The sequence below is a fragment of the Labrus mixtus genome, chromosome 4 (genome assembly GCF_963584025.1).
Source record: "Labrus mixtus chromosome 4, fLabMix1.1, whole genome shotgun sequence".
In the NCBI taxonomy this organism is placed as follows: Eukaryota; Metazoa; Chordata; class Actinopteri; order Labriformes; family Labridae; genus Labrus; species Labrus mixtus.
In genome coordinates this window covers 18601836-18616114 of record NC_083615.1, presented here as the reverse complement: position 1 = coordinate 18616114, position 14279 = coordinate 18601836, and the positions used below count along the sequence as shown (strand labels likewise).

Genomic DNA, 14279 nt, shown 5'->3' with positions numbered 1-14279 from the left:
GTTGAGTTGATAAAGACAGTAATGTACTCATACTTTACATGCAGCAGCTGTTTGCAGGCAGACAGACTTTAGATAAATACTGTCAGTTTGCAGGGAATATTTTTATCCCCCCCACGATCAGCAGAGACGGTAAAGGAGAATCTCTGATAATGAAACTCTAACACCTGTATTTAGATTTTTAGCTTTCATTAACACGTTAGAGCTGCAGTAGAAATATTATTTATATATCATTTCCTTTGAAATAACTCATTTTGAACACTGATGTCCCTACAGTATAACATGAAGGGTAACCGTTTAGATTATATGATAAAGTTTTTCGGGCTGTCAGACGGTTGAAAATGGTATTTCTTCAAGGCTTTAGGATTTATAAAGTTAAACGCTTAACAAGGACTTCCAGTTTTCAGACAGGGACACCTCACACATTTAGAAACTGGGATGAAATCATCCAATTGTATCTTACTGTTTCCCACACAGACGACTCCTTGGCGAGCCGCAAGGTGCCAGACAATTTTACATCTTTCTTTTTTCATCTGTATAAAATCACTTGTGATCAATAAACGGGGGAATTATCTCCATTCTCTCCCCCTGCTGAGGAAGGCGAGACGCCTTAAGTTCAATATGAACCTTCTAAAGCCGCTCGTAATATTTAGTTACTGTCGGTCATTATTCTGCTCTCGCACATAGTGCTTTAGCACACTCAGAAAACTCCTGAAAACCTCTTGATACTTCCAGGAGGAGCAGTATGTGTGAACGCAAACAAGTTACTTTTTCTCTTAGGCTTCACCCAGGTTTCTCCTCCAGCCTCCTCGTATTTATTCTGCAGAAAGTCAGAGTGAGCTGATTTGAGAACGCAGCAGGATATAATCAGGAGAATTCACCTGGAGCGAGTTTTGGTTCATTACGACACGCTACGTAATCAGAAACAAGTCTGTATTGGTGTGTCATCCGACATCAATTCCACCCTTTAAAGGCTTTAGATGCGATTTTTCACACTTAAATGTAATATAAATCAAGTATATCCTCTGAAAATAACTCTGTGAGTAATGACTGTCTACAATGGGTGTAACACCCGAGTCCCACTGTCTGTGATGTTTTCCGAGTCATATTTTCTGTTTGTTGACATACTTATATATGTGAGGGGATGAGCCGGCCGACTCAGTTGTTTAATTGAGGGACTAGAGAAAAGAAGAATAACATATTGTACTCACTGCTTAACTGTGTTTCTAGATCACGCTTATTTCGGGTAAATTTACATGCAGTGTGAAGATACGAGCATAATAAAGATCGCTAGCATTAGCATGCTAACCCACAATGCTCCGCACGTTTTTTTGGTTTCATGCTGGTGCTCAAGGGCGACACCTGCTGGATTAAAAAATTGCATATAAAGCCTTTAAGGAAAGATGTGAGACTTTTTGATCCAGTAGATGTCGCCCTTGAGCTCCAGCATGAAACCAAAACAAACTGCTGTTTGGCCACACCTCCTCCATACTGAAGCCTCCGCTCTCCTCCAGAGACACACCTCCAACCAGCTCGGCTCGAGCTGCAATCACCTGTCCTGCATTGTTGTGTTAGCATGCTAATGTTTCTCTGTTTCTCTCACTCTTTAGTTAGCTCGTAGCTAATTAAAGAGCGCTAACATTTACACGCTAAACACACTGAATTGACACAGTGATCTAAAAACTCTTCCTAACATCCAAATAATCAGTGAGTATGTTCTTCTTCTTCTCTCTAGTTCTTGACTAAAACAGCTTTTATACTCAAGGGGAGGAGCCGGCCGTCCCGTCCATGTAAACACGGCTCTGACAACAACACAGCCAGCGGGACTCGAGCTTCTCACTCATTGTAGAAAGTCATGACTCAGAGACACATTTACACAGGAGAGACTGGATTTATGATATATTTATGTGGAACTTGTTGCACATTCTTCATTTAATTAACTTGGTATCTTGTTCACTAGAGATGCACTAATTCCAGTTTTATTTCCTGGTCCGACCTGCTGATTACTATTTGTTGCGATTCTGATTTTCTATCTTTAATAACTTTGATTGAAAGCAACAGGAAACATTTTAAGTGTGACTTTTTTTTATGGATATTCAATTTAATGTTAACAATAAAACACAGTGTTAATTAAATGTTTATTATAAAACATGTCGCAGCAGGTTACAAGATCAAGTGACCTGGTGCTCTGCTCACCTTGCTCCAGTCCCCCTCCAACACATACACACACACACACTGCATCACTGTGGGTGACTGGAGACTCAGTTCATCAGCACTTTGTTTCATTAAATTACTTTAAAGGTCACATATTATACATACAACACAACTGTCTGTCTACAAACCCCCCAGTTAACCCCTCCCCCAGGTGGATGACACTCCCACAGCTAGGTGTTTGTTCTGCCCTCCAAGGGCCCACCCAAACTAGGCAATTCGTACCGTGCATTACCCCCAATTCCCGGTTCCCCGTGCACGCCGCGGTCTGTCAGCGCCAAGCACTACGCCGTACTTCGCTTCCACTCTAGACAATCATTGTATTCACACAGCGAACGCCTCGGTCCGTCTCCGTAGCTTGCCACCAGTGCTACTACGCTCTGCTCCGTTTCAAATACGCTGCAGGCACACGTCAGCTGGACAGAATTTGAAAACCAGGACAGGAAGTCAGTCAAGGAAGTGCACAGATTATGGCCAATTTCAAAATAAGACACAACATACGGACTCCTGATCGTATATTTCATCACTTTACGTGAAAACAGGATGAACAACAAATCATCCTCAGAAACACAAAGCAACATGTTGTTAGCACGTTTTTCTCTTTATTCCCGCATTTTCTTGTAGTTCTTTTGAGATCTTGTAGTTCTCCTGTGATCTTGTAGTTCTCTTGTGATCTTGTAGTTCTCCTGTGATCTTGTAGTTCTCTTGTGATCTTGTAGTTCTCTTGTGATCTTGTAGTTCTCTTGTGATCTTGTAGTTCTCCTGTGATCTTGTAGTTCTCTTGTGATCTTGTAGTTCTCCGGTGATCTTGTAGTTCTCATTTGATCTTGTAGTTCTCATGTGATCTTTTAGTTCTCATGTGATCTTGTAGTTCTCCGGTGATCTTGTAGTTCTCCTGTGATCTTGTAGTTCTACTGTGATCTTGTAGTTCTCCTGCGCTCCGCTGTGCTGACGTTCCAGAAACGTATCCAGTGGGGATATGGGCGCGCGCATTCCGACAGAGCAAAACCGTGGCGCTGACGGACAGAGTGTGTGGGGATTGGGGGTAGGCACGCATCACCCCCACAGTCCAGTTTGTTTGACTCGTGTGAGCGCTCCGATTGGTTCACTTTCTTGGCCCTGGCACCCTTTGGAGAGGTGTGCTTCAGCTTGGTACAGTTCATGCACGAGCACAAGCACACGGGTACACAACATGGTCATCCTTCATTCTGGAGAAACCCCGTAGTGTTCTGTTTGTATCTGACTAACATGACTCAGAATAAGACACAAAGTCAGTAAAGTGGCTGGCACGCTTCATGATCAAGGAAAGCCATACATGTGTTGTATTACAACGTTATGTACAAGAGGTATCCGTGCTCAGACCCGGTCTGTCATGAGCAAACACTCAGCAACACAAGGAAACAGAGTCACAGAAAACAACCTTTTAGGGCGCGATCACACTGGCCATCCCTACCATGCCTCACTCAAGCATGATTGGCCCCCCCTTTCCCCAGCGGGGGGCTGGCCGTCACGGCCAGAAAGGCAGAAACATCGAGCAGAACCAGACTCATGTTGAACAGACGTCTGCCTTGATTAGCGGGCCGAGAAAGGGAGATAGAGGGAGAGAAAGCCGAACAGAAAACCACCAACAGATAATACAGAATAACGTCTGCAATGCCAAAAATATTAGTAACAATATCTTTAACAGCAATAACATGAAAGTCATGATTACATACTGTAAAACTTCAATTTATAACCCAGGGCTTTTATTTACGAGTCTATAAAGTGACCATGCCTTTGTTTGGGACAGGCGTCTATAAGAGACGAGCCTTTAAGTACTTAAAACAATCATTAGTGAACAATGATGGGAAAATTACAAATCACTAATGTGTTCTTTCTTTGTAAGGCAGCTCGTCTCTCTCTCTTACTTTAGTTGTTTAGCGCAAATGTTAAAATGTTTAAATTTAAAATAAGATGAAGAAAAGCCTCTGAATCTCTCAGGAGGAGCTGGAAAACGTTGCTGGGGAGAGGGAAGTCTGGGTTGACGTACTGCGCTTGCTGCTACCGCAACCCGACCTCGGATAAGCGGAAGAAAACGGATTATTATTTTCAAATGTTGATTTGTTAACTAATCATCACTAAATTCATGAGGGCCCCTCAATAAGAGCTGCCTTTACTTGGTAAAACAGTCACTGTGTACAATTAATTTGGCAGACACTTTGGTGCAAAGTGACGTACACCAGCGAGGATCTAGAGAGGAGGAAACAATGTCAGGAAGTCCAAACAAACAGCTTTAAGTCTGATCGGACAGGAAGTGACCAGCGGAAGAGCACAGGTTTTTTCAATATATCGTCACCGCGATGTCGACAGCTTCTCATGAGAATTCTTATCAACATCAACACTATCATTAATATCATTATAGTCATTCCCATAAATATAGTTAAGTGAGCAGGTGTTCCTGAAAGAGCTGGGTCTTTAGCTTTTTCTTAAAGGAGCAGTATGTTACTCTGACACCTAGTGTTTAAAATGGGTACTGCCAAATTCTAAACTTTGTAGAGAGCTGTCTCCCCCCCCCCCCCTCCTCTCTAGAGTCGATGCTCACGCAGGTTGCCATGTGGTGGACACTGAAGCTTCAGTGTTTATCCAGCTCTGCATCGGTCTGTAAACCTTTCTGTGTTCTAACCTCTCTCCATTTTTCAAAAGGATCTCCAATATTGATCCTAGTTTGAGCACGTTTCTGCTCGTGGAGCTTATTAGAAACATGCAGAGGCTTTTTAGGTCGGGTACAATCACTTCTATCTGAACCAGTTCTCTTGCCCGCTTCCATCGCTGCAACACCTGTTGGTTTGACCTGAAAACTGCTCTCATATCTGGCGAACCGAGGGGCGTCCAAAACGGCCGTGTTTTACGTGTCCAAAACGGGTTGCCTTAAAACCGCCTACCTTCTCTGGTCCAAACAAATCCAGAGCATTCAGGACCAGAATCTAAAGTTAGAAGGAGGACATACTGGCTGCTGCATTGTTGTCAGAGAAGACAGCACTTCAACATAGCATGTTTCCTTAATGTCTGATCATATAGTAAGCTCACTTTATCATTTCACTCACTACACATCTCACTGATTGGACCTTTAAAGGTGGAAACGGGCTCTGCCGATCGTAGAGCAGCTGGACATTTATTCCACCACCAGGGGGCTACAATAATATCTGTAATGCTATTGATGTATTTTTTTTTTTTAAACAAGAGTTTACAAAGTTTTGTGCCGGCTAACCCTGATGTTTTGTTTGATTCAGTGTTGTGAAAAGGAACCTTTTATTTAAAATGTTAGGGTTTGCAATCATCAAAATGACTTATTTCAAGTTAAATGATAAAGAAATGATATTGCCTACTGCAGCTTTAACAATTAAAACATTTAGAAGTTGATATTATTTTTGACCTCATAAAAGATAAAGAGTAAATGAGTAAGTAAGTAGATTTGGATCCTAGACTATTTGATATATGTTTCTGTTATTGGGTTTAAAGACCTATGTCGTGTTCAGACTGTTTGTGCACAGATGAGGAGGCTGTGATGGATCTGTTTGTCTCACGCCACATCCTATGTTTCACTCTTTGACCTGTAATATCCCCACCCCAAAAATGTAAAACCAATAAAGGATTCGTTCAGTTCATCTGAATGTGTCGGCTTTGTTTGGTCTCTCAAAAAGTAATTCTTTGGCCTTATTTTACTGGAGTAGCCGCAAAAAATACTTGTGTGAGTGTGAGATACTTTAGTTAATGCATTCACACTGTTCTACTTTAATATTTTCAGTTCAGTTACATTATACAAAGAAAGCAACAAAGAAAACCTTAGAGAAGCTGCCTCTTCAGGACCAGAGGGCTAAAACGCTAACATATAAGGATATGATTTGAGGCGGGACTTACGAGTCAACAGAGGGGGCAGACCTGGTGGAAGGGGGGAGGCTGTTCCCCAGTTCAGAGGCAAGACCACCTTTGAGCTTGAGCCGGGAGCGCCAGGAGGTCCATGTCTGATAATCAAAAGCCCTGTTTCCACCAAGCGGTCCAGTTCAGTTCGGTTCGGTATGGTACCCATTTATTGGTGTTTCCAGCGTCAAAAGTTGGGAATGGTACCTAAATAAGGGAACTGTACCGTCCTACTTTTTTGGACAGAGAGGCTCCTTACACACAGGGATTCAAACCAGGAATGTCTTTACTATGAGGCAACAGTGCTTATCACTTCACCACCGTACAGCTGATAACAAACATTAAATGTTAATATAGTAATGTTAAAAAAAAAGATTGACAAATACATACTAAATACTACAAAATTATGAAATGATGATGAGGTAATACAATGGGATAACAGTTTGATAATTATGATAAATAAATATAATAGTAAATATCATAACTGAACTGACTCTCCCTCTATTGCAGTACACCAGACTGGTCGATAGGGGACATTGTCGGCTATATATTTTAGAAGCAGGTCAGTACTACTGACTGAACGACAGTTGAATTGTTTTTTATTTCGTTAACAATATTAATTTCTCCCAGTTTGTAAGAGTTATATACTAACCTATTCTCTTTTTTAATACAAACTCTCAAGGACCCCACTTGAAGGCGGCTCCTTTGAAGGCTTATCTTTTTACGTGTTTCCTCTCATGTCTGGCAACCCGGACCCAAAAACCAGCTGATCTCCGTAAACAGCTCCTGACGGGCTGCTGCGGCTGTTTCAGACTGCCATGCCCGAAGCCTGGATGACCTGAGGCACTCACTGATAACAGGTAATGCCCCTAATGTTACCACTCATCGCTTCTGTGTACTGGTTTTGATGGTGGGGGTAACTGGTTGACGAGTTAACACACTATCGGTTATTTCCTTACAGTCGTTGAGGGCTAATGCTAGTTAGCTCTCAGTTGCTCCGTTTATTGTTGTTAGCTGCTTTAAAGGAGGGTGTTGTTTGTAGCTTCGAGGCTAATTTTAATAACTTCCGCTCCTCTTCTCTGAGGGTCCAAAACCTGGACAACTAATTTATAAAACAGTTAGAGTTCGTTAGCAGTTAATTTATCAAAAAAAAAAAATTGCCCTAAATCTGAAGCATGTGATGTGCGATTTAGAAAGCTGCTAAAGCCATACCATCATCTACACAGCGAATCCCCAAAACCTTTGAGTCGAACGCCTTTTAAAAAATGTGACATTTAATTTAATGTCCCTACTTTTTTAGGGCATGATACAGACTTAACAGGTCCTCAAATATCTATAAGACATCTGGATCTACACAAACATCTGTTTCCCCTTTACTTTAATAAATACAGGATTTGAGTTGTTTTAAAGTAAAATCAGATTGTATTATTTTTTACCTCTAAATTTGAAGAATCATTTGTGGGACGAATCAATAAGAAGACCTTAAAGATTCATGAAACGTCCTCTTGTTGATTGTACCTGTGTCTATAACAACTGCAGCACTAAATTGACAGTTTTTTGAATGAGAAGAGTATTTTCTACAAAAGACAGCTGCTGCTCTGCGTATTTAGTCTGCAGAGATTAAACCTGAAAGCTTGTTCAGTGTCTTTTATATGCAGCATGCACTTCCGTGGTTTGTATCACAATAATAAATACACAATGACATCTTTTAGTGTGGCATGTAGCTCGAGCAGAATACTTTTTATTAAAGAAAATGCAAAAAGGCACCTGGTTCTTCAACCACGTTCAGTTGCATTTTGGAGGCATGTTTATTTTTTTTTATCCTGGCTATGTATTGTGGGCTCATGTTTTTTTGTATGGGTGGGATATGTATGTATATATGTGTTGTGTTGTGTGTTTGTATGTATGCTGGCTGCTGGAACACCTATATTTCCCTGCTGGGATGAATAAAGTATATCTTATCTTATCTTTATCTTAAATTGACCATGAGGATAAATCAGGTTTTCTTGACGGGCTTGTTTGGTCTCAAAGATCAGAAGTTTCATTGATTAAAGTGTTGCATTGTGCTTGATTGAAAGCCTCAGGTTTTTATGTTGACCTTTAAAAGTTAACTGTGGGTTGTTTACTTATTGGTTTCTTGTTTCCTCTCTGTAATCAGTCCTGAGGAGAGGTCTGGAGGTACAAGTGTGTGTGTCTGTGTGAGTGTGTGAGAGTTTGTGTGTTCACCCTGCATCATGTGTTCAGCCCTGAGGAGAACGATGTGATGGTCACGTTCAGGCTGTGAAACCTCTTTGTGTGGGTTTTAGCTCTTTCAGCTCCTGAATATTTGTATTGAGCCAGAAAAAGGAAGGAAGTGTTTCCTTTGATTCCATATGCTCGCTGTGTCGTTGCATTTTTGACTTTCTTCCTCTCGCTGGTCATTTTCTACTGCTTTCTTTCTTTCAGTTTTTTGACCACTATATTAGTAAATGGTAAATTTACTTGAGCTTGTATATTTATTTTATAGTCTTCTGACGACTTAAAGTGCTTTGAGGTCACACCTACACATGCACACACTGACGGTAGAGACTGCTGTGTAAAGAGTGCATCAGTAGAAACTAATCCATTCATACACATTTATACGCAGACATGTAGCTGCAGGAGCGAACCCCCAACCTTCCGGTTAAGAGACGAGTGACTCTACCACTGAGCCACAGCCGCCCTAGTTAAAAAACCCAACACAAACACAACATGAACTTCTTTACTCATCCTCTAGGCGAACGCAATCTCATTCATACACTGCTAAAGCAGTGGGAGCAACTTGGGATTAAGTGTCTTTCCCGCAAGGACACATTGGACATGTTGCTGCAGGAGCTGGGGATCGAACCCCTGTCCTTTGGGTTGAGAAACAACTGACTCTACCACTGAGCCACAGCCGCCCCACAAACAGAAGGTCACTTGTGTGTTTTGGCCCTAAACCACTCAGCACTTTATAAACCAGCAGCAGTATTTTAAAATCTGTTCTCTGACAGACTGGGAGCCAGTAAAGACCTCAGAACTGGTCTGATGTGATCCACTTTCTTGGTCTTGGTGAGGAGTCTAGCAGCAGCGTTCTGGATCAGCTGCAGGTGTCTGTCTGATGTTTTAGGCAGACCTGTAAAGACACTGTTACAGTAATCGAGTCGACTGCAGATAAATGCATGGAGGGGTTTGTCCAGGTCCTGCTGGGACATAAGTCCTCTGATTCTTGATATATTCTTCAGGTGAAGTTAAGTCGACATTATAAAATCCAGAGTCCATCACTTCAGATTTCTGTCTTGGTGAAACTGTAACGAATGAACTGCTAACTCATCCATTAGAAGTCAATCCATGATGATCAATATGAATCTTCATCACAACAATTAGATGATACTCCTCTTAGTAGGGTTTTCATGGGAGTTCCCCCCCTCCGATGAAAACGAACTCCGTCCACACCGTAGTCAAGACGATCGGGCGAAAACGACCTGAGGAGAACCAGTAAAAACTCTCATTAAAGGAGTTTGACATGTTATATCGGTGTGTCTTTAACACTCTTCTGGCTGGCACAACATGTTCTGGAGGGTACACGCGAGTTGTTGCTAAAGCTTGTTTGTGGGCGTCTGTGTTGATTTGTGGTTACGAGTCCTTCAGGTTTGATTTCACAAGGTTCTGAACATGAGCCAAATGATCCGCAGTGGCGTCTGCCTCTTTCAAACCAATAGACCAGTACCATTAAGAACACTGATTCATGCAGCTTCATGCATAAATCGGTGTTTATTTGATGCTCCTCTGCAAACACAGGATGTGAAAATGAAGCGGCATTCCGACTCCTGGGCTTTCTTTTACTCATTTTTGCGGATTCCAGCAACAAAGGCCGGGACCTGGATTTGAACTGGGAGCACTGGGGTTACATTGTCAGCATCTTATCTCCAGGAAGTGTGGTTTTTCAGTCCATTTGGATATGTAAAAATCAAACTGTTGATAGTCTCAGTCTACCTCGAGGGGATCATGTCTGACCTTTGCTCTCTGCTCTGTCTGCCTGCTGAAGTTTTTCTACCACTCACGCACTCTTTACGCCTCCGACTGAGACGTCAGGCGAGTGACGTGAGTGAACTAACAGCGTGGTGGACCGGAGGAGGCGGAAATTCCTCCGCCTTGCTGAATACCCCGTTAGCATCAAGCTTGTAAGGTCACAAGGACCACCAGGGTCAGCTGACTCATTCCTGAGTTTCATCCCCGCTAAGCAGCCTGACAGGAGGCCTCCCGGGTGGAGGAGTGTGTTTGTGCTCTGCTGGACTGGTTCCCAGTCTGCACCCGAGCTGAGCGAGGATGAAGCTGGGTGCCCACGGTCACACTACACAGGACTATCCGTGCCTAAGCACGATTACCTCTTGTACATAACGTCGTAATACAACGCATGCACAATTTATGTTATTATGAAGCGTGCTCAGTTTACAAACAGGCGGGAGAGAGAGAGAGAGTGTCCGCGTCTGCACATCACAGAAAAACACAGAGCATGACTGCTACTTTTCTGACTTTACAACTTATTTTAATCAGACACAGCAATAAATTAAAAAAATGAAATAGACGCGCGGCCGAGTCCACAGGCGAGTCCGCAGCCGCACATCAGAGAACAACACAGAGCATAACAGCTACTTTGTGTCTTATATTGTGTCATGTTAGTCAGATACAGACATGAAACTCTGGATTTCTCCATAATGAAGGCTGTCAGCGTTGTGTACCTGCGTGCTTGTGCTCGTGCATGAAGTGTACTGAGCCGAAGCACACCTCTCCGAAGTGTGCCAAAGCCAAGGAAGTGTTCCGTGCCTGAGCACGATACGGAGCGGTCACACTGGTCAAACGAACTGGACTTTAGGGTTGAAGCGTGCTTGGGCACGGTACGGATGGCCAGTGAGACGCGCCCTAAAGTTTCTTGTTTTGGCATTGGAGACAAAGAGATTGACTCTGGAGATGGTAGCAAAGGAGTTACAAGGGCGAGATGGGATTGGCTGAGCCAGTGGGGGAGCTCAGCGATGTGTGTGTGCTAGTCTGACAGTGTGTGTATGTGGAGCTCCCACTGTGCTGTGCTCTCTTGTGCTCCTGCAACGCCATAACACAATGTGAATTCACAGACTGAGACCCTAACGTCACGCGTTGCAGAATCAATATGAATATCTTCAGAGGTAATGACGGCAGAGCTTTGTTACGGTGGTTTTGCGGAATGACACTCTGAAAAGAGCTAGTGATTCCCAATCCCAACCTTTTATTCCTTGGAAAAGTTGTACAATGCTGTCAAATGGTGACAGTTGCCCCTGTGATCTTTGACGCCACCCCTAGGGGGTCCCGGACCCCAGGTTGGAGACCAATGTTCTAAGTCATCTGGTCATTCAGTCTTTGTGCATAAAAATGGCTGAAGACAATTCTTTGCCCTGGAATCTGATCTGGAATAAAACCTTGAAAAACAAAATAACCCTCTCTTAATCTGAAAGAGTCTTGTTGTGTCCTAGCATCTATTTATCTGATGATTCAAACAAAGTAGTTTATAGAATTAACTTGAATGTTTTTCGGCATGTATTTGGACGTTTGTTTAATGTCTTAATCTGAGAACATGGAGGACTCATGACATCTGTTTTTGAGTTCTGTTTTCTTCTCGACAAAACATGAATAATGGGTTATATTGGGTCAATTTCTGTCAAATATCAAGGCACATAACTCTGATTTGAACTCAGCAGATTTGGCCATAATTAATCTATTACTGTTTATTTATAGTTAGAAATGTTTGTGTTGGTGCTATTAGGCTCAGCCCTGGTCCACCAGACTTTAATAGTCTGTAAATCTTTGGATTGTGCGCCATGAAATTAGATGTCTGTGTAGGTTCTCTCAGTCATCCAGGTCATTGTACACTCAAAGCTTAAAGTCAACCAAGTCCAGTTTCCTTTAGCTCAAGCTTCGAATTTACAATGAACAGAATATGAATGTTTGAAGCCTGAGTGACGTCACCCGTCTGTTCCTGCAGGGGGCGCTGGAGTCCCATCAATGGTGGTCTCCATGCTGGAAATGCTGTCTAAGGCCGTGTTCACACTTGACTTCTTTTTTAACCTTTTTTACATACAAGCCTATGGAAAAATGAAAAAGTATGACGCCTTTTTAAAAAGCGGACGCCTTTTCAAAAGGCGCTGTGCCCGACGCCTTTTTCAGTTGAATTATTTCAACTTTTCAGAAAAGCGCTGGGTGACGTCAAGCGCCTTTCTGACAGCTGACCAATCAGGACGAGTAGTAACCTACATCCCTAGTTACCTGTGCCCAACAACGTCAAACTTCCACCAGATATGTGTGCTTTGCGTGTCCGCTCCGGTCTGTTACGGGTCAGTGCATCCTCATCCGTCAACACCCATCGGCTGCGTTCTCTGTCCGCAGCACGGAGAGCACAGCTGGACAGCTGGAGTACGGAGACAAAGGAGTTTCCGTGGTAATTTAACAGATTCACTCGCGACAGCACGAGGTAATATGATGTATGTGGTATAAAAGTGTGTGTCGATCGAGACATGAGCTAATCAGACCTATTTGTTTTTTTGAACCAGGCTGTAAACATGTTAATGTTGTTTTACACTTCCGCATCGGCTTCGTTATTCTGGAGGTTGCTGCTTGGTTTGGTATAAATGTGTGCGGATGAGGGTTTGCCTAGGTTGAGGTACCTCAACATCGCACCGCGTACATGCATGTCGTACCCAACACCAGCACCATGTTGCACAGTGTGGCTGCAATAACGTACAGTGTTTACCCTACCATTAAACCTAACGCTGTAAACCTAGGGGAAACACTGACGTATAATAATGTAAAGATTGGGATTCTGTTTGCTTCTATAACATTCAAATTTGTTTTATTTTTTTTTTCATATTCTCAGTACATTCTGTGCATCCTCTGATCGGGTCAAGTTTTGTTTCATCACTTCTTTCCATCATCTCTCCCTCTCTCTCTCCAGGATCCAGACCTGCAGCTCCTTATGGCTGTGTATGATGAGAACATCCTGAAGAACCCTTTCTACGTGGCCTTAGAGAAGCAGAGACCCGACCTCTGCAGCCGAGTGGCAGAGTTCCACGGCATCGTGAGTCACACCTGAGCTCCCCTTTGAGTGTTTAGAACGTGTGTGACGCTCTTACCTGGAGCTGGTTCAACATGCAAGCTGCCTTAGAACCAGTTTACTTTTCCACAGGCAAGGCCACAAAACAGCCAGGTCAATACGTCACTGAATGCTTCTGCCACACTTGTCTTCTGTCTTCAATCACGACAACAACAATGGAGGACTACAGCATCTTGTTATTAGTATAGGTCTTTCTCTTATTTTTAGGGTTGAGCTTCATTTTAAACCACTTCCTGTCTCAAAGCAGGTCAGGGTGTCACACAAACACATTTTCTTTTTGTGGTATTCACACCACCTCAGCCCACACTTTCCTCCAAAATTCATCTTTCAAGTTTCTGTTCACTTGTTGAAGGAGACAAAATATTTCTTTGCATTTCTTTACTAATGTAAGTCAGCGTTTTATAACACGATTAGATCGATACGTTTTCTCACACAGTGAGATGAATCTCGAAAAGCCCAGCCTGCCACAGAATGCATCATCTGAGTGAGTCGACAGGTATCAAATGACCTAAAGGACTGGATAAAAACATGTCTGAGCTCTTCAAGACGCCTGAGAGATGAGCAGACGAGGATCAGATGTTTGAATGCAGATGAGCAGCAGATCTGTCAAATCGTCAGCAGAAAGCAGCAAAAATGCATCTTACTGGATTACAGCGTCTGATACTGATTACACAGCAGGCTGAAAACCTCTTATACAATACACAACATAAAAGACAGTACACATGCACGACTGATAGTACCATACTTCCTGATGTAAAGATTTAAAGGTCACATATTCTGTAAAATCCACATGTTAAAATCCTAATATGGACTGCGCGACTGCCTCCGGCTCTACAAAGGAAATTAATAGAAAGGGAACGGGTTGAGCCGTACAGTAACCTGTAACAACCCTAACCATTATATTAGGTTATTTTTTTTTTTTAATTTTGTGCCTTTATTGTAGAGATAGGATAGTGGGTGGAGTCGGAAATCAGGGAAAGAAGTCATTTAAGGATACCTTTCCGATAGAACAGGACAGCTGTCTTAAAAGTAACGC

General features: G+C 42.7%; 1 protein-coding gene across 3 annotated transcripts in view; it reads left to right on the top strand.

Annotated features, from left to right (window-relative positions):
* ankrd27 (ankyrin repeat domain 27 (VPS9 domain)) overlaps positions 1-14279 on the top strand; it is a 138522-nt gene that overhangs the window by 103621 nt on the left and 20622 nt on the right. For 2 of the 3 annotated variants that reach the window (XM_061037067.1, XM_061037068.1), the window contains exon 2: positions 13085-13207. In XM_061037067.1, the coding sequence (XP_060893050.1) occupies positions 13106-13207 (102 nt within the window). In that variant the 5' untranslated portion in view covers positions 13085-13105. Of the gene's footprint in view, positions 1-6781; positions 6966-13084; positions 13208-14279 lie in introns of those variants that run through there. The other variant, XM_061037065.1, reaches the window with a different exon arrangement.